This window comes from Falco punctatus (assembly GCF_963210335.1).
Source record: "Falco punctatus genome assembly, chromosome: 2".
Lineage (NCBI taxonomy): Eukaryota > Metazoa > Chordata > Aves > Falconiformes > Falconidae > Falco > Falco punctatus.
The window spans coordinates 29,485,138-29,506,549 of record NC_137581.1 but is presented as its reverse complement, the minus strand read 5'-3'; the positions used below and the strand labels follow the sequence as shown (position 1 = coordinate 29,506,549).

Here is a 21,412-nt window from a genome sequence, read left to right as displayed (position 1 = left end):
AGCCCTTACTTTCATGTTAAGAGCATTCGATATTACTGGACTGATGATGGAGCCCAGGTCAAGGCATGCAAATGCCTCTCAAAATTGCTCTCTAGGAGCACCAAGTCTATTTATTCAGTAATTGAACCAGAGACCTCACTTCAAGACCACAAATGCACTGGTAATACATCACCATTACAGCAGTTTCTCATGTTGAGGTATTGTCTGGGATCTTTTTCTGTACAGCACAGAACAGAACCCCTTTGGCAAAACTCTTTTAGTCAAATCTATTATATTTGAATGATCTAATGAATCATCATGTTTATCCATGAAATGTTTTGAAGTCAGTGATGCAATAGGTTGGCCTCTGATCCTTACGTGATGTAAAATCAGGATGGGACATATCACTGCACTAGCACTGCTTTTCTGAGCAACAGACCTAGACAACAGGAAGTCCAGAAATAAATAGTTAAATTAAGAACTGCCCAACAAAATCTTATGAACAGTGTTCTGAGGTGAAGGCTTCTTTTAAGAACACCTTGATACTTTGCAGTTCACAAGCAGTTCTGCACTAAAAGATCAGTAGTTTCTTGACACTAAGTCACTGATCAATTGCTCCAGAGTTTCTTTTTAAGTTCCATGGTTGGATCAACTGACAATTTCTTAAGTCACTCCAAAGAACAGCAGTTACCATCTATAGCCACTAGTATGGCAGTCTGTCCTTTCGTTTCATGGTCTGTCATTGCATCATTCACGTCATTTGCAATATGCAAGCCATTGCGTCGCATCCACTCACGATTTCCAATCAACACCGAGTATGTATGAGAAGCTGATGGACCTTTGTGCACAGACATAAAGAAAAATGAGCAACTCAAAAATAGTGAACACAAGCCAGAAGTGTTTGAGGAGGACAATGTCTGGCTTCATTAGCTATAGAAAGTTATTCTGAAGATGTTTTCCTAAAATATTTTTGTGTATGTGTGTTCAAGACTGGCAATGCTCACATCAAGACACAAACAGAATTAGTCTTGCTGATGTGCTGCTGTCATGGCCAAACACAAACGCATAGGCACTACCTGAAGACAGCCTCATAAAACTTTTCTCCTTCAAGACTCAGTCTGTGCCTGTTTATAAACAGAACTGCATCATGAACTAACACACTTAATGGAAGTATCTGCCTGTATTTGCCTTTGCTAGTTGGCATTGTTTTTCTGAATAAATGCAGTATGCACATTTCATAAATGCCATGCTGCTTTGTTCTCACAACTAATGACTTCTTTCACATATAAAGGCTATTTCTGGCAAGAAAAAAGTAGTTTTGTTCTAACGAAGAATGAAACAGTTTGTAAAGCACCTCATTATATATTCAATACAACTTCACAAGAGCTGTATGAAGCAGATGAGAAAAATATTACATTAACACCATTTACAAATGGCACAGTTGTGATGATTGAAGTTCTTATTCTATTTAATTCTTCTAATAGCTTTCTCAAAAAGGTCAGGAGAGCCACAGCCTTCTGAAGAGAACTGATGAGCTTCTTAAGGATGGCTTTAAATACTTTTTCTTTCTCTCCTACACTACAAAAGAGCAAAGTGGCTTCCACAGACCCTGAAACAAAAACAAATGTATTGGCCTAATCAAAAAACATCAGGCACTGAAACTTGGTTTGCAGATGTAACATGCTTTATTGTGCATCTGCTGAATAGATTTTCTTTTTGATTAAGTGCCTTGAGAGATATATGAACAGAAAACAAGAGGTCCAATTAATAGGGAATTAAAGGGTAGGATATAAGAAGTTGCAGTAAGACAACATATGTTAAAGGTAACTGCTCTAAATGGGGAGATAATGCTAACTGGCAAACTTTGCTCTCTGCTGGACCATTCTTCTACACAAAAAGGACATTGCTGTGTATGCCTTATTGTCTATGTATTGTAAGGACTTTCTGAATACCCATCACAGTAGCATTTAAATTGTTATTTAGATTTCTGAATTGCAGAGAGATCAAGAGTATCAAGAATAGGGGAAACAGAGAGCTTCCATTTTTGTTAAGGCACATTTTTGTCCACCATGTTCTTTGCCTCCTCCTGCCATATATCCACCTTTCTGTTGTTCCTAGTCTGGTAGGATTGTTTTAACAGGGGTCAGGACTGTTGATTCATTAGCTCTCACATTGTGACTGGCGGTCACTTCAGGGGCAGACATACCATGTGATTCCGAGAGCGTGATCAGCACGTTATCTCCCAGAGGAGCACTGCTGTCCCTGCTCCTGTTAGCGTCCAGCTTACTGAGACCCTCCTCAGCCATGCCCAGGACAGCCTCAACACCTCCAACTTTGCAGCTGATGCCACAGCCTGGGACTGCCTGGAAGTCGGTGCAGTATCCCAGGCTCTGAGTGCCAAGCTCCTGTGGACATAACCAGAGTCCATCATCAGTCTGTGCTGCCCACGTGGGGTATAAATATTAGATAACTCCTGCTGAAAAGAGGCTTCATTCCTCTTCTTGACAATGACCGACTGACTGAAAAGCAGCATGGAGTATCAGTAGCACAGAACTAAAAATAAGGATGTTCTGGACATGCTGTGGTTCAGACGCCTAGAAAGGGACAGCCATACAGATCACAGCCCTAGCACCAGAAAACCATAAAGGACAGCTATTCCTGGCAGTTTGAAAACAAAGCAGTTACACTGGTGGTTCATGGCCTCAGCCAAGACTAGGAACTAATAAGAAATACTGAACGATAAACCATACAGCTTCTGAAAAGATGCAAATCCTAACTAACCTCACAGACAACTGGCTGTGGGGGATCAGGCCTTTTATATATATATGTAAAAGTATAGTGAAAAGCTGTATCTAATTCCTGGAGTGATCTGGCTGGATGATAAGGAAACTGGGTCTTTCTGTTGAATTAGAGAGAGAAGCCAGTGAGTACCTTCAAGATGAGAAAAGGGATTACCAGGACCCTGAGTTACAGAAAGAATGGAGAAAATAATAATTTATAAACAAGTTATTCTGGGTTGTCTTTGGAAATTGGAATTACATGTACCTTTCAGTAACCTTATTACAATACACGGATGATAAGGCACGTGGTAAGAATATTAGCAGACAGTATAGAATTGCAATTAATATAAGCCAGATCCAGTAATAACTAGTGTATGGGATGACTACAGCAGCATACTAAGACAAATCTGAAACCAGAAAATGTAAAATAAGACAAAGGCAACTGAGTCATTACCCATACTCTTTTTTTACTTCTACATTTGTATGTTAGCTTCTAAATTTCACCACTGAAAGATCTACTACTAATAAATTTGATATATTATTGCCAATGAATTTTTCCATGAATCAATTAATTACTAGTCTTAGCAGAAATAAATTGTTTATTTAAACCACGCTTCCTATTTTGGTTACTATTTGTGCTTTCATTCTTCCTGAAACACTTGAGGAACACATGCAACACATAAAGGTCATGCAACACATAAATGACCTTTGAGCATTTGCAAAATCTGCAAAAATTTGAGTGATCTATTAATTCATTTGTGAAACTGACAAATATCACAGTTTAAAGCTTTTTGACTCATCTATTCAGATAAGCAAGTGACTAATAGAAGAGACTAGAGTCAGGTAACATGAAATGTCACCACACACATTTGCTTCACAATGCTATTGGAAGCATAAGTATCCCTCCTGCACATATTCCACAAACCTGAATTTTCCCACTAGTTCAGGAAAAAATTTTTAGGATCTTGCTTGAGAACTCCACAGCTTACCAAAAAAGCAAAGGTTAGAATTGTCCAGACTAAGATGCACAATCATAAAATCTCCCAGCTTTCCAGCCTATTATTTTTCAGGCAGGCCTGTCCCTCAGGGACTTGCTTTTTTTCTGCAACATTGCTGCATTTGCACAGATCCCTTCAGGTCTCAGACGAAACAGGAAGGCTAAGTACCTCTTTGCAGTATTTAGTGACTGCCACTCCTAAAGGATGCTCGCTGCTGGCTTCTGCAGTGCCAACCACTGCTAGTACCTTCTTCAGAGAGAGCACAGCCATGTCTCCCAGCAAAAGCACTCTCATGACTTTAGGAACTCCACAGGTGATGGTCCCAGTTTTATCAAACATCACAGTCTTGATCTGCAAGAAATAAACCAGAGCTACTGCCTAAGCCCTGCAAGCATAGGGAGGCACATAAATACAGGCAAGACCTTAGTAATGAGGTGACTATATCCACACCAAGACATAATAAACCTACAAAAGTAGGGATTCCTGTATGTACTTTGAACTGTCTGTAGAGCAGGTGGTTTCACCTGCTTTCACCATCCCGTACCTATGTCAGGATCTCAGACAACAGAGTCATTGCAGGACTTGTACTGTCCTTTGTGTATGTATTCACATGCAGGACTCACGTAATGGCACTTCAATCACTTTTACCACAAGGGATATGATGCAAGGATGGCTTTTACAAATGCTGTTCTGAACAATTAACAATAGTGCTGAAGAAAGAGGACTCAGGAAGTTATTTGGTGATAGAGCAGGTAGGAAGAGTACAAGAAGCTGCCACAGGTTCCAGAAAAAACAACCTAACCAAAACCAGCCTCATGTTATTCACCAAAATCTTCAATCGCTTGCTAGCCAGCCCAAAAGGTCTTGAGGAATCGGGAATGAACCAGAAAACACACTCCCACATACACTGAAACCCAAACCAAGTCAATTCTCATCCTAAAAATAAACACAGCACAGAGAAACACAAGAACCAAAGAAAATGAATAAAGTAGGCACTATTTCCATTCCCAGCTCTTCCAACCCATTGACCTTGCAGAATCCAACAGGTCACCTCATTTTCCAGGCCCTGACGCTAGCCTCACTTAAATTCAAAAGGCAGAAAGTTCTGACACTAATTAGTAGTAACTTTTGCAGAGCCTTGGAAAAAGTTCTGGTTTATGCTTTATAACGTACAGTAAGAACATGAATTACTAGTCTGTTTAATTTATTCTTACCACTCTTTTCACTTGAAAGGTTCTGCATATGTCTAATCCAGTCTACCATAGCATGGTTTAAACTCATATTCTTTTCACTGGCTGTGAATATGTCAAACCTGTTCCTTCTTAGATTTCCTCCTTCTCTTTTCATCTCTTTTCTGTCTTTGAAGGGCTTTTTCTGCCTCCCTCCCATCTTTTTTCTATACACTAAACTAACTTCAAATCTTTCTTTTTTTCTCTTACATACTACATTTTAAGCTATGGATCATGAACATTTCACAACACTCCTCTGAAGAAAGAAGGAAAACACTGGATTATTGGGCTTTTTTGCAGAAAAGGTAATGAAAGCACAGAAGTCAGAAACCTCTGAGGTCATGCAGAAAATTAGCAGTCTCACTCAACACTTTGCTGTGACTATGAAGAAAGAAGGTCAGATTTATCTTCTTTACCTAATGAGCAGCAACCAGCAGAAAAAAACCCAAACAACATCCTGCAGTCTTTCTCTCCACCAGCATGACTTTCTGGGAAATTATATATCATGTAGCAACAGCCGGGTAAGCTACCAAAGTACAGAATAAACTATTAACCTTGTGTGCCATTTCCAGGGGTTTTCCACCTTTGATGAGAATACCATTCTGTGCAGCAACTCCTGTGCCCACCATCACAGCCGTGGGGGTAGCCAAGCCTAAAGAACAGGGGCATGCAATGCTCAGCACAGTGATCGAGGTTTGAAACGCAAATCTCAGTATTAGTTCAGCTTTTGAAATGTGTTTGTTCTGATTCTGCAAGAAAAGGGAAGGGGGGAGGAAAAGAAAGAAAGAGATGGATGATTGCTGATAGAAGACAACACAGACGTACAATCAACCATAGCCATTTCAAAAAACATTTACCTGGAAACCTCCCGTATAGGAAAGCAATCTATTATTGTTACTGTAATGGTAGAGAAAGGTCAATGTTATGAATTGTTTATGGCAGTATTTTCTGGATTTTTTGCTGCTCAGGCACACATATACTTGACTCTGCTCTCAGGCTGCCAGATGACGATATAACTTGTTGACATTTCCTTCATAGCTTAGCAAGGGAGAACCCTACTCCCAGGCACACAGATCCCCACAGCTGCTGAGCACAGCAAATACACATCCTGAAGATAACAGAAGCTCATCTTCTTTCTAAAGCCAAAATCACTATCTGCCATCAGGAACAAGGTTGTCCAGAAATATTTCAGCCATGATAGGAATGGTTCAGCTCCTTGCCATGCAGCTATAGAACATTTTTAGTCCAGAAAGACTGCCAATAATTTGTTTGTAGAAAACCCATTCAGAACTAAGGGGTAAATGCAAAGGTATATTTATACCTGCAGATAGATTTTAATTAGTGTAATTATCTGCTCTGTGTAGAAAACACCACATTGTACAAAAGTATTTGCCAGGTTGCAACATCAAACCCACAGACAGTATGTTAATTACACTGGAAGGTATCCTAACACCAAAATCCAGCTCTTAATGAAATTACTTACAGGAAAATATTTTTTAATAACATCAAAATTTATAAAACCAATTGTGATCCACACTAGCAATGTCACTGTTGAAATGATGATGATAAATGGAACAAAATATCCACTAAACTTATCTGCCAGTTGCTGGATGGGTGCCTATAAAAAAGAAAAACAGGTATTTTCATGTTTATGATCAAGACACATAAATATGCAGAGTTCATTATAATCTGATTCTTTTTAGAAGTCTGGAAAAAAACAGTTTCCTAAACAAGTAAATATATCAAAATATAGATTCTTTTCCTTATTTAATCAAAATATGGGACTAAGGTTTTCTTTTCTATTATTTTTACCTTTGACATTTGAGCTTCTTCCACCAATTTCACAATTTGTGCCAGGGTGGTATCGTTACCAACATGGGTTGCGTTAACAAGAACTGAGCCATGTGCATTTATAGAACCAGCAATCACTGTGCTCCCAGGCTTTTTAGTGACTGGCATAGCTTCCCCTAGAAAGAAAAGGTAAGAATAAATGAGCCAATACCCCTAATAGCAGTGAACATAGTCCATTAGCACACAGCTCATTTTTTTGGTAGCAAAATCAGTATGCTAACTTGAAATGCTAACCAGTATGCACGACCAGAAATCACACACTGTGTATCTCTGTCTCGTGAAGACATATGTAAGTGGTCTCGTACTTCTACAAACAACTTCCTAGGTTTAGTTTCAAAGCAAATGCTGTTTTCTTGGTCCTAACTCTCCAGTATGCCATCCCTCAAAAGGGCCAGGAGCAAACTGGTTGTAAAAGCAGCTTCTAGGAATTTCTCCAATTAACACTTTGCATAGCCTTTGGAGTTTGAACAATTTATTTCCACCACCCTCAGTTTTCAAAGACTAGAGAAGTTGTCTCTGTGGCAAAGCTCCTGTTCTCATGCTGCCTCTCCAAAAACACTAGCTCAACAGAATCTTTATTTTCTCTCTTTTTAGAGTTAGTGATAATGACTGGTTCTCTTAAGCTAAGGGCGTCCCTGTTTCCCAAGCAAAGTATATACATAACTAAAACAAGTACGCCAATGCCAATGTAAAGTTTTTATATCCTTTACCTTACTTCTGAGAATTGCATGATGCAGTAAATTCTTATTATATTTACAAAATTAATTGAAAATTTCAGAAGCTGTGAAAAAGTCTCATGACACTTAATGAGCATCAAGTTGTGAGGCTCTCTTTCCCTCTCCTTGCTCACTGGGAGATCACTGTCAGAAGCCCTGTTTGGTGCCCATGCATGTACACCCAACATCTCAGCAATATTTCCCCATTGCCCTTTAGATATTATTTCTGAGAAGGTACCACCTCCACAAATACATTTCAGGGGAAACTCCCACCAGATCTCCAGAATAATGGTGTTTAAACTCTATCCATCCCATCAGTACATTAGTGAAGGTGACCAAACTGAGCAGAAATTCTTCAGCTTTTTAGGGTGTGTGCAAGCTGCAGGATTTGGATTTGAGCTCAAGAAGGCTAGGCACAGCATCCATTAAGTGGGAGTTTATTCAGACTGCAGCTTTTGGGTTGGGTCTGCCCTCTTCCGTTGTAAGAAAGAGTTCTAGAAAATGTCATTTCTTTGTGTAAGGGAAGTTACCAGTAATAAGAGACTCATCTGCCATAGAACTGCCTTCAATGACCTTTCCATCTACCGGGAACTTTCCACCAGGAACAACCTTTACGATATCACCCCTTTGAACCAGTTCAACAGCTACCTGCTCCTCACTGCAAAAGACACAAGTAGAACAGACACATTGTTTACACTGGTAGCTTCAAAAGAATAATCACGCTTTCACATTAACTGTAACAAGCCTAGTCTGTGCACCCAGGCAGGCCGAAGGCGTTTTCATTCATAAATATGTACCTGGTGATAGAGTGGTCAGGTCCAAGAGTCACCACAGTGGCTTCTGTGGCTTGTAGAGATATAAGTTTAGCAAGAGCTTCTGAGGTCTTACTCTAAGAAACAGAGAAGAGTGTGTAAGATATATTAAGATAGATAAATGCTGATGTCCACTTAACCCAATGAACTAAATGACCTTCTATAATACAGGCTACATCATAAACGTCTGACTCAAAATTCCTCTGAATAGTTCTATTCTACTTCCATCACAAATACACAATTAGTGTGAAGATGTGTTACCTTTGCTATGTGTTCCAGCCATCTCCCAAGGGCAATGAACACGAACAGCATTGGAGGAGTGTCAAAGAAAGTGACAGGGCTTTTCTCTGCCTTTTCAATTATCGCTACCACCAGGATCACACACGAATACACATAAGCAATCGTCGTGGCCAGTACGATGAGCACATCCATATTGGCTGTCTTGTGCTTCAGTGATTTGTAAGCTTGTACATAAAAATACCATCCACCAAGAAACTGTTGATGTAAGCATGGACAGACGCACATTAAGATTACAGCAGTGAAAGCAGAGAGTACATGATGCCGCCTATAGCAGAATTATAAACATGTAGTATATAAGGGAAAGCATTGCTGTCCCATGCAAATTTTATATTGCTATAACTTCAGTTGAGTGGTCTACTAGGAGGCTGACTCCATTGTCATCCTCTCACTTGCCCTTCCCCATTCTCAAAACAACTCTGCCAGCTAAATATCATCCTTTTCCTCAGCAATGAAAACTAAACAAGGCACAGAAGTTGAAAAGATTTGCCTATGCTACTCAATTAGTTTGCAGCTGATCAGGTATTTCTTCATTTTAACACTACCTTCCCCACTTGGAAAACTACCTGATGCAGCTTTGGCAGGAGTAAGCCCTGTGAGCAATTACAGAATGGAAAACCTGCAGAAAAACGTCACTTTATTCTGTGTAGGTGGTACAGACAAGAGAGCAAGCCTAATCCACTAAACCTTTCCGGTCTTTTCTCTTTATCACATGAGTTTACAGAACAGAAAGCAAACCCCTAGGAAGTACTGTGGACATACCTGAACAAACGTGCACAGGACAAAGAAGAGAAGATTTAAAATAGATAATCCAGGAATGAGGTTCTGTTCCAGCACCATAGACCCATGGTGCTCACCATTGGGTATTAGCATATAAATCATTAGGATTAAGACAGGGATACCAAACAGTAGGCTGCACAAGAAAGACTTCCTCCACCTGAAAAGTAGAAGCTGTAAATCCCCAACTGTCATACACCCAGCAGTACCCAGGCCAAACAGTGTGCTCACAGTGTACAGCTTGAGCTATTAGTACTGTACACACAGCTTTGGGACATTTTGGAAAGATACAACATTTGGGGACAGTTTCTGTGTCTCCTACGTGTTTAACTGTATAGACTTCTATCAGTTGAAAACTGAAACTAATGAGAGTAATAAAAGTACTTGAATCAAATGGCAAATCGTAAAATTGAATATACTTTACACAAGATAAGCTAAATTATCTGGGAAGAGTGAGGGGCAAGATGAGTTACAACAGATGATCTATACATGTTCATTAGTGAGAGAGAAACAGAAATACTTACTGCTGTATTTCCTTTTTATGATCCAGGTTATGTGCATTTGGAACTCTTCTAGCCACAGAAGCATGAAAGCCAATTTCCTTTTTATTGAAAGGGGAGGGAAGATGAGTTAGTTTGGATTAAATTAACAAGATTATTTATACTTAAATTACACTACTTCTACGAGAAATGTCAGAAAAGGACACTGTTCCATATTTAATAAATGCTAACTTCTTATTTATTTTTAGATTCTGCCAACATGAGAGGATATTTCAGACAGTACTCAAAATGTGGACTGCAAAGGATTTCTGCTATGTGTACATGGACACAATGAATAGATGCAGTAAGTGTCCCAGGACACTGCCTGCTGCCCTCCTCCTCAAGGAAAATTAATGCCCCTTCATCTCCACTGGAATGAGAGATGGGAAATACCACAAGGGAAAGTAAAAACATAACAAGCCACTGGGCTAGTCAACCTTGCAAGCATCTCCTTAACACTACAGGTGAGTAGATACACCTGAAGCTGAAAATCAAAATTACTAGAATCAGTTTAAACCTGTAAAACAACAAACCACAGTGCAAAGCATCCCAGAAACAAAGACAAGCAACAAGCCTGTTTTGACAAATGCTTCAGTGCATTACTGCGCCAGAACAAGGCCCCCACCAAAAGTCAAAAGCCACAAAAAAACCCAAAGCACACTTGCAAGCACAATACATTTAAACTGTACCTGCAACATGAGATGCTCCTGTGGCAAAATATACTTTACGGAAATACTATGCCAGCCTGAACAGTGTACTAGTTAACACGTTAATCACTACTGCTGCATCAATTCTGTGGTCTAGGAGCTTTTTTTCTGAGTAAATACTCTAGAACATGAAAGGCGAACAGTCTCTGCTGTCCTCCTGACCACTCACTGCATGTGCCTCATAGGGTAAGTTCTCTTCCCTTATGGTGGGGCAGAGAAGCAAAAAGTTTTGTCCACACCCAGGCTATGATAATGGCAGATTTTATGATCTGTGTGGTTACTGGTAAGCCAGGATAGTTTTCTTTTAGTGGCTGTATCACAAGCTTTCAGTTTAAAAAGTTATTCTTTGAATTGATGTGGGAATAAATGCCAGCATATACAGAGATGTGTAATACTTGTGGTATGAGCTGTTGCAAAACTTCTTTTACAACCTCTTCCACTGGCAAGAGAAAGTGGTAATTTTTTTTCTGAAGTATCAACACTTCACTGAAATGACTGGACGTCAGAGACACATGATTCCACACAGAACTGCAAGGAATTAATATATGACACTTTTATCAGATATAAATAAAAAAGGTTTCTTTTTTGTAGTTTTTAGGGTGTGGTTTTAAAGTAACAACCTGGGAGAATATGCACTACTGTGGAGTAGAACAGCTTCACCACAAGAGCATAAAAACATATGGCAATAACTATGGCATCTGCAAAAGTCGGTGAGAGCTCTCAAATACCAGCTCCTTTATTTCCTTTTTAACTTCACCTTAGAACTGTTCATACATAAAAATTTTCTAAAGCCTACCTCAATAATTTTAATAATATCTCGAGGTCCAGTAATTTCAGGATCAAACTGGATGTGAGCTTTGCAAGTAGCAAGTGCAACTGAGGCGTAGAATATGCCATTTGTTCTCATGAGTTTGGATTCAATATTGTGCACACAAGAAGCACAAGTCATCCCTGTAATCTAAAGAAAAGACAAATTTAGGTACAGTGAGCGGTCCCCCACATTCACCCAATATTTGTGGATGAATTTTAGACAAGGCTTCCCACTGTCACAAAGGTGCTAATGACTATTCGGGCGCTGCTGATACTGACCCACGGCCTCAGCATCAAGATTTTATAGAGCTGTCTTAAATGAAACAAAGCTGAGAACATAACTGTCCACTTTAATTAAAAAATTCTGTAACCAGCAGTTATAGTCACAGCTATATATTTGTATAGCAGCACTTGTACATTGTATTAAGTGTAATGGTATAGCTAATACAGTTCTATCAACAGCTATATTAACATCGGCAAACTCAATCTCTGCATGTATGACTTCATCTCACTTAAATTTTCCTGTGGCTTCAGTAAGTAGGTTCTCACTTTCTGATCTATTAGTACAGCTGCAGACTGTTGTTATCTGACTTTTAGTGGGTATATCAGAGAACAGAAATAGATTTGTGAAGAATCTGTCCTTCATATAAAAAATGTATTAATTTTACCCAAAGTTCTCAGACCTCTGTACAAAGCCCCAGGCATTATCAACACACATTTGGTGATATGTTCTCAGTTGCTCAGAGTCTGTACTGTTGACTGAAGTCACAGAAAAGTTCTGTTTCATTTCTTCTTGCTAAGTCTATTCTATATATACAAATATCAGGTTTTATTTCACTGCCTTTGGACAGGTTCTTCTAAGATGAATTGATTTTGTCTTTTCAGCTGTTAAGAAAAAATAGTGTCACCAGCCAGAACTGACTTGCTGAAGCCGCAACTACTTAAACAAAAGCATTTGCAAGTAAATTACTCTTCCAGACTTGACTTCCAGACTTTTCCAAAACTAACATGTAATTTCAAAAACACATGACTTACAAGAAGCTCCACACTCCCTTCTGTTTCTGCATGATCTTCTATGACAGTAGCTTCAAAACCCAAATTCTGGATCAGCTGTGCTATTTCAAGAGGCTGTATGAATTCTGGCTTGTATTTTACCTCTGCTTTACCTGCCATCAGTGCTACCAACACTGATATAATTCCTGCAGTGTCAATAATAAAAAATATTAGATAATGCAGCTCCTTTGAGGTAAGAAAAATAAAATATCACAAATGATTGTCAATGAGGGCTGGAAAAACTTAGAGATGTTATAAACCTAATAATTTCCTTCTGCCTCCTTCTAGCGTTGCTCCCTAGTCCCAACTGCAAAGGTTTTACCGAGGTCCAGCCACACTGCAGTTCCCTTCAGCAATGAAAGGAACTGCAACAGTTACACGTGGAAGGAGGTGAGTTTTGCTATGCTCTAGTGAAAATAAATGGATGTTCAGAAGCAATCTTTGCACTCATTGATGCAAGCTCTACCCTGGACTCTGTAAGTTTGGAACACCCTAAACAACCCACACCCACTCCCACCCCAGCACCATGTTAGGCCTTTTTATTCTCTTGGTTTTCCCTTTGTTTTGTTTGGGGTTTTGGGGTTTTTTTTTGTTTTGTTTTTTTAAATAAATAAACACACATAAATTCAGAATTGAAAAGCAAAACAAAAATCACAGGCAAAAAAAATTGTTCTTCAGTGCTAATGGTTTCTTGGATTTTGTAATCAAGGCAGTAAAACCATCACTGGGGCACTGGGAGTGCAGTAATTGATAAGCAAGACCCTCCAAAGGCATGCCTGCACAAATCAAATAAGACATTGCTGAGGCTCATCTGTTCATCTTCTATATGGCCAGAGGAAAGGCAGCTCCAGCCTGCAGACTTCTAACCTAATCAGCTTTGCTGTGCCTAAGCTAATATAATTATCCAGGAACTGGAGCCACACATTTGTTTGTACCTGCTTGTGCAAATGTGCCCTGAAGTGCAAGTTTCACATCACACGTGTCAGAGCTCTCAACAGCTCTGGAAGAGATGGATTGCTCTATAAAGAAATAAGGCTCTGAAAACTAAATAAGAAACCTTTCTCTGTTCATGCCTTGAGCCTTATTTGAAATTTTTATCACATTACAACTTACTGTTACAATACAAGTATGTCCCCTGGGTTTGTCTACCAGTGCAGTAGGGTAGTTAAACAATGATACAGTTACATTAGCACTAAGAAAGAGCATTAAGTCTATTTAACCTCCAGATGTTGTACCATCCCCTCTTCCATTAATCACATAGAATACCTTTTCCATCCCATAGTCTCTTATAGACTCATTATAGGAATCTCAAATTTATTACCATCTTCTTTCTGCAAATTTCTTTCAATGGTAGACACGCATGATGCACAGGTCATGCCTGTGATTTGTAAAAAACACTTTTCCGCTCTCACTCCACTGGGCTGGTTTGGTACATCGAGGTGAGGAATGTCTGGAAGACCAGCTGACCCACAGCCGTGGTGAGGAGGTTCTGGAGCTTGAGGCTGCACGGCAGCATTACTGGTGTCAGGCCGGTGCCTACGTTCTCCAGTGGCGGTATCTTGAATAAATGCACAATACACTGAACAAACACTGTTTACAGTGTGATTGGATGATGCAAAACTACAAACAGGTCACATTTATCAGTCATGCAAAGTCTCTTAGTTATTTGAAAGGTGACATGGTAATCTCGGTGTCTTCATGGAAATAATATAGATTGTTACTATGCATATAACAATATACACTCACCAGTACCACTTGCATGACCATTTAACTCTACAGAACTAGTTTTCCACTTTCAGATGGCAAATGATTCCCTCCGATTTCAATGCCTAGACCTGACAGCTACCTCCACTTGATAAAGATATATCGGTATCTATAGGGTCCTTATCCAGCATAGAGAAGGCAGTCCAGTCATACTCATTCTGTCCCTGTTGTCATCTATGCAGGACTCATAGCACTTCATCTCAGACAAAGAAAAGGACAAGTTTCTCAACAGGTTTCTCTTTATGGCCCAATATTTACACTGCAAGTACTGCAAAATGAATAGTGGAAGGATTTGCAGCACTCTGAAGACCTCCACACATGCAGGCCAGTTGCAATCATTTTTGTTCTTACCAGATACTGTACAGACACACAACAGCTCCAGCTGCATTCACAACCTGCCTCCTTTGGGCAGAGGTTTGTGTAAAGGAGCAAGAGTTGCTTCTGAACACGTTAAATACAGGGGGTGCCCTCCTTTTCCACAGATGAATCAGAAGGTCTCTCACCAACAAATTATAAACAAACAAAAATATCATAATTAACCACCACATATGGTCTCCTCCTCATTTGTAGTACAAAAGATTCAGAGGGATTGGACCCGTGAGAAAAGTGAATAGGATGTGGGCTATTGCCATCAACCTAATTTGTTGCAGGTAAACTACATCAGTATCTCAAAGCAGATGAGCTGAAACAGATAAATGTTGCCACATTTGAAATTCACTGGAGAGGAGGTTGTGCACCATAGCAACTTCTTAAACATTGAGCACATGTACAAAATGTACAAACTGTGCTGCAGCTGATATGTAAAAGCACCTGCTCCCACCAAAGAGTACCTACATCTTGCCACTCACCTCGCTTAAAATAAGGCTTCGTAAAGTAGGGCTAGTAAAAATAAAGAAATAAAGGTCAAAGGATTAGGACACTAAAAAGAGATTTTAGCTAGATAAGAAGAGGTTTAAAATGAAAGAGATTTCATTAAGTTTGTCAGGGGTTTAGTATTCTGGAACATAAATGAAAACATTTGGTTTGATAGATCTACTTACAGCAGCCTGTAGACATAGGAGGAAACCTACTTCAGTGGGTAAGGGGATCAGCTATTTGAAAAACCTTGTACCAACTTCCAAACCTTTTGGCTTCATAACATAACTGAACTCTTCCACCCACTAGTGCAGTTATTAAGGGCTGAAATAAGGTGCTCCACATCTGAAATCTCTCTCCCTTGCTAAGTGAGGTCAGATCAAGACAGTTCCTTAGAAAAGACAGTGCCAATGTGATGTTTCGAGAGTTTCTCTCAAGAAGAGAGTCTCAATGAGGTGTTGCATGGCCCAACCTGGTGCACTACCCACGGAACTAAAACCAGTTACCTGTCAGCACAGAAGCATCAAACCCCATGTCCTCTATGGCAGCTCTTAACTCTTCTCCATTAGTGACAGCCGGATCATAATGTACGGTCCCAGTTCTGCCAGCTAGAGAAACTGCTATATGTTGCACTCCTTGTCTCTGTGATATGGTCCCTTCAATAGACTGTACACAAGAATGGCAGGTCATGCCATCAATCCTGATAACAGCTGTGCATGCCGTGTCTTGCAGTGGCTCTCTGAAGAGATCGCATAGGAAAGCAGATGATGAAGATTCTCCTTTATTTGCTTCTGAACCATTAAGGAGGCATACTTTAAAGTTTCCAGGTGGAAGGGATTCAATAGCTTGCTGCAAAGCTGACAGGGTAATCAAATTTGGGCTATACTGTATCACAGCACGTTTATTTTCCAAAGATACTTGAATACTTTGTATGCCAGGAAGATCTGATATATTTCCTTCAATGTTTCTGACACAGGACTTGCAGTGCATGCCTTCTATCTGTACAGCCACCGTAGCTATGCTACTCATCTCAGCGACTGAGGGATCCACCCCATCACACTCAAGACTTGCTGGTGTCTCCTTGGGGTTTGCATTCTGCAAGCGCTCAAGATCAAGGACACCCAGCTTCAAAGGAGCTGATTTACTTTTAACAGTGCAGGCATACCCCAGGTTACTGATATGGCTCTTGAGGTCATCAGGTTGAATGATGTAAGGATAGTAAGCAATAACTGCTTCCTGGTTACCAAGTGACACCTTGATTTTTGCCACACCGTGCAATTTCCTAATCTTTCCTTCAATGTTGGTGACACAGGACTGGCATGTCATGCCTTCTACCCGAAGCTTAACTACTGCTTCTCTCAAGCATGACAAATTTGCGGTCGCTGTTGTCAACCTCTCTTCTGCTATGTTGGCATCAAAGCCCATATCCTGAATTTCCTGGAGAATCTGTTCAGAGCTTATTTCTGACTGCAGATACTTTATTACAGCATTGTTCTTTTCAAGGGAGACTTTAATACTCGCAATGCCCTTCACCTTAGAAATTTGGCCTTCTATTGACTGCACACACGATTGGCAAGTCATCCCCACAACGTTGATTGTCACAGTGTGTTCTTGGGAAGATGACGAGGGCACAGGTTCAAAGCTTTCCTCATAGCCCATGTTGTCAAAAGCAAAATTGTGTTTCATTGTAGGCTCCAGCTCACAGCCAGGAGGAGAATCAGTGTTGGACAAAGCCTAGGGAGCAAAAGGAAAAATATAAATAAAATGTGTGTAACTTTAGCCCTGCTTTTAGAGGGCAATATTCTGCACGTGCTTTCAAGCACACGCTAGAAGTGCTCTCAAGTCAGCCTATACTGCCAAAATGCTTCACAACATTAACTTACACTTCGAATATATTAACAGTGAGCTTTGCTCACAATGATGAATCAGGCCTCTGACACTTCTCTTGAGCAGCAATTAAAAAAATATTCACTAGGGATGTAAAAGCAAACTTGTCTCAATATTCCCACACCAATCCAATCATTGAAAACTTGAGCTCTCTGCAGCCACGGGGCACTTTCACCATGCAGCCCAAGCCCTGCTCTTCAGAGCGCAATGGCACAAAGGATCACAGCAGTGTGCTGAACACTTCTTCACAAATGTCAGAAGCTGGCTTAGCTTGGCCAACCTGCTACTGCTCAGAAGGAGCTCAAATCAAACCAAACCAAACTAAACAAAAAACCTCACAGAAAACAGAATCAAGAATTTCCCAGGAGCCTGAAACAAGCTGGCAGAGGGAGGAGCAGTTGCACGATATCTGAAGAGCTATACACATGCACACAAAGGCCTGGGCTGTCTGCCTATATATAGGTAAAAACATTTAAGTTAAAATCTATATCTGATAAAGATTTTAAAAGACACAAAACTAAACGCAGATGCTTCCACTCTGGTTTAGTTTCATCTGCCTCCTTGTGAGGCACCTAAGAAAGACCATATATTGAGCTACAAGAACTCACTGGTTTGATCCAACACTGATTTTCAGGATGTAATGGCCAATATTGAAGCAGATTGGCCAGAAGTGGACTATCTGACTCTCAGCCAAATCACAGGCTCCACAGTACTGGGACTCTACAGTTTAATGCACTCAAGTCAATTGAAAATGAAATATTAAAAAAAATATATACTGATAAAGGCAATGCTTCTCACCGAACAGGTGACTGGAGCACAGACTCCAAAGATTGCCAAAGGAAATTGCTGGAAGGGGAGGGACAAGTCCCAGACTGTCAGAAAACATCAAAATTCATGTCCGTGACTTAAGGCAGTTCTAACTACTAAACATCTAGATGCAAGCTACTACAACAGATCTATTCTCTCACCTGTCATGCTGTGGGCTTCCAGCATTCAGTAAAGCACCTGATGCTGGGCATTACTGCAGGAAGGGGCTGGAGAAGGGGCACTGGATCAGGCTCAGTACCACAAATCTTATTCCTACCGCCAACAAGAAAACTCCCTCCTTGGTACGACAGCATGAATGAGAAGCATTTAGGCTGCTTATTAACACTAGACTGCATCCAGTTCATTAGATGCAGTATTCAAAATTCATTAACTTGATTTTGTTTCACACTTAGACAGCTTGGGAATAATGAGGGCCGGGGTCATGACCAAAACAGCAAAAATTTAACATGAGAAATATGCTTTCAGCCTTCTCCATATTTTATTTATTAGAACAGGAGAAGGAATGAGCAACTTTAACTCTTCAGCATTCCAGTGCAGCCCCTCACTATCCTGACCACAAGCTCTCCCCCCTGCCCCCTCCCTCTCCTCTTCGCCTCAAGGCTATGCTCCAGAGATGCTGGTGAAGAAGAGTCACGGGAACATTTTAGCCCCACAGGTCTGGCAGCACCAGGGGTACATAGCTCTCTCCTTGCAATTCCCTTACCAGAAGTTACTAAAATCCCCAACACACATGGAAAATGCATAGCTAGCCCCTCCTTCCAAAACAAAACATATACAGCGAATTGGACCTCCCTGCAAAAGTGGTTCCCTGTTTAACCACACACAAAGACGACCACATGCTTATTTCCTCTTATTTGTGCCTTCCCACAGTTTAAAATAACAATATGGCCTTATATATGGAAAAGAAGCCCATCTGAAGATGTGTAGTCTCTTACCCACTGCATTTCAAATGCTGCTGAAACTCAAAGTTGCATTTATCATAATGCCTACCTTGAGAAATGTTATATAAACATTGTCCCTGTCTCCTCTTCCCTATCTTCCATCCCCAGTGCCCCAAGAACACTCTGCTCTCAGGGGCCAGCTCTTCTTATCACAAACACCCAGCAAAGCAAAAATCTGCATGCAAGTTACAGCTCAGCTTGTCCACTTACTTTGGCTCCTACAACAAAGGCATTTGCCTTCTGCATCCTTTGGTGAAACAGTGAGAGATGAGTGAGACAAACATCCTCCACTCTGCTGCTCCCCTCCACTGCGTTTTCTGTCAGCCACTTGCAGATGAAACCGAGGAACCATCACTGGCCTTATGTCCTCCACCGTGTTCCCTCCACCCCCACGCTCACCAGCCACCTCAGTTTTCCTCTCTATATAATAATACAAAAACATTAAAGAGTATTTCTGGTCCTCCAGTCTTTTGAAAAACATAAAAGCAAGGACTGATTTTACTATTTCAATGCATTGAAAGCCACAAAAACATAAAAACTTGGCCGCCACTTTATATTTTGGATAAAAAGCTGTATCAACATTCAGAAGAACTGGCAAAAACATTTTGCTTGTTACTTGACAAAGCCTTATGTTTATGCTCTGTAGGAGAAAAATGTTAGCACACATTTTAAATGACAAGTTAAAAATAGAGAGGGGACATGGATTAAAAAAAAAATAAAAAGGCTTACTTCCCTTTTAAAAAAACACAACCAAAAAAAATGAAGAAGCTTCTCCCAAAAAAAGCCTTTAGTATTGTTTAACAGCTTCCAAAAAATACAGAAGAGGCACAAATACATCTACGTGTGTATTTGCAAGAAGGGGTGTTTCTACACTAGATCAGAGGAAGACAGCAGGTTCACATAAGGACACAAAGACAAGGCACACAGAAATGTGCCCACAGTTTGCCTCAGGCACACGCTAGGTCTCAGAAGAGGGTTTCCTGATACCAGCTAACACCCACACATAAAATGGCATCTATGGGCTGTAAAGTAATTCAGAGACACCATCTGCAAGAGGATCAGAGAAGCAAACACCTTCAAAAGTGCCAAAAAAAGGTACCTGGGATTCCCAGGCATTGCTCCTCCTGCTTGTTTCCCTGCCAAGAGGGAAATCCCAATCAAATAATGAAAATGCTTTTGACTCTACATCCCTATGGAAGTGTGAAGGAACTGGCTACAGTAACCAGCCATTTTATTTCTCACACCAAATGAGACCTGCTTACTTTTAAAGGCAAGTGTACACCAAGTCTGTTTGCTCTACCAGTCTTGTGCATATTTTTGCAGTGACTATGTAAAAAATACGTAAATAATGAAAATATGAAATGATGACAATTCTTTCTCTCCCTTGTTCTGCACACAAAAGTTGCAACTGAAAATGCACAGCCGAGCAAGCCTCTAGTCTGAAAACTAAGAATCCCTACAGAAAGCAGTGTTATAAAGCTCATTTAAACAACGGGGGGGGAGGGGGGGGGAAAGAAGAAAATTAAGAAGAAACCCATTGACAGAAAAACAGCAGTAGCTGCAGAGAGCTTTAAAGGAAGCACCAGAACTGGATGGAAAACATTTGTATCTGAACTGGACCCAAGATGAGTAGCAACTGAAATTGCTGACGTGCATGAGTGTGGCATCTGAAGCCTGGTGTCAGGCTGCACCACTGTCCCCCAGAATGAGCTATTTCTTTTGGATGCTCCCATTCATAACTTCAAAGGTTGATAGTTTAACACAGCTGTGAGGGGATACAGAATAAATGTGAGAAAAAAAAACTGAACTGAGAAAAAAAACCAAAGAGGAAACCACAGCACTAGGCAACACCCTCATGTACGCACACATGGTGCCTTGACATGGATGCAACCGCATGGCTGTGACCGCAACAAGGTTTGGGCTCTCCTTGGCCTCAGCCTCCAGCTACCCCTGACTGGGTCCCCATGCTGCCTCCACGCCTGTGCTCCATGGTGACCTTGTGGTGTGACTTGTCACCAGGAAAGCCTTCTCTCTCCTCCTCACTTCCCCTTCCCAAGAGGTGCAGCCACCTCCAAAACACCACTGTAACACCTGGCCTCTCCAGCACAAGGCTGAGGCCATGCCGGGTACACCCCACAGCTCCCCAAGCGTCACCCACACCGACATCCCTCATGGCTGCTGCTCCTCTCTGGTGCTCCAGCCAGGCTCTCCACCCAGGACTGGCACTGCTCTCCTGCCCTCCTTCACCTGGCCTGCAGGGATGCCAGTTTCCATATCCTGAAATTCAGGCACCAGACTTCTCACCACAACGCCAGGCTGGCGTGGAGATGGGGCCCAGCCCATTCCGCACCTTCCCCTCTGCCTCTCCCCATCTGCTCATCCATGAATGCCAGATCTCACTGAACCTCTCGTCCAGTATCTCCAGAGGTTTTGGGCTGCTTTTGTCCCTGTACCTCCACAGGCTGAAACCAGCTGTTGCCCCCTCACCTTCAAGCTCACAACTGCCAAAAAATTATCTTATCTGTGTCTTTGCTTTAGCTTTCCTGCTTCATTCTTTCACAACCCATGCTGATTCATGGCTTTGGACTC

At 40.9% G+C, this 21,412-nt stretch overlaps 1 protein-coding gene across 1 annotated transcript in view; it reads right to left on the bottom strand.

Annotated features, from left to right (window-relative positions):
- Positions 1-21,412, bottom strand: part of ATP7B (ATPase copper transporting beta) — a 44,313-nt gene that overhangs the window by 7,316 nt on the left and 15,585 nt on the right. Inside the window, exons 4-18 of the mRNA XM_080375807.1 lie at positions 15,674-16,901; positions 13,870-14,106; positions 12,531-12,694; positions 11,482-11,643; positions 9,964-10,040; positions 9,425-9,599; positions 8,627-8,860; positions 8,351-8,442; positions 8,084-8,211; positions 6,799-6,953; positions 6,470-6,604; positions 5,541-5,735; positions 3,926-4,108; positions 2,186-2,384; positions 671-817 (exon numbers count right to left, since the gene is read on the bottom strand). Coding sequence (XP_080231933.1) covers positions 671-817; positions 2,186-2,384; positions 3,926-4,108; positions 5,541-5,735; positions 6,470-6,604; positions 6,799-6,953; positions 8,084-8,211; positions 8,351-8,442; positions 8,627-8,860; positions 9,425-9,599; positions 9,964-10,040; positions 11,482-11,643; positions 12,531-12,694; positions 13,870-14,106; positions 15,674-16,901 — 3,511 coding nt within the window. The remainder of the gene's footprint in view (positions 1-670; positions 818-2,185; positions 2,385-3,925; positions 4,109-5,540; positions 5,736-6,469; positions 6,605-6,798; positions 6,954-8,083; positions 8,212-8,350; positions 8,443-8,626; positions 8,861-9,424; positions 9,600-9,963; positions 10,041-11,481; positions 11,644-12,530; positions 12,695-13,869; positions 14,107-15,673; positions 16,902-21,412) is intronic.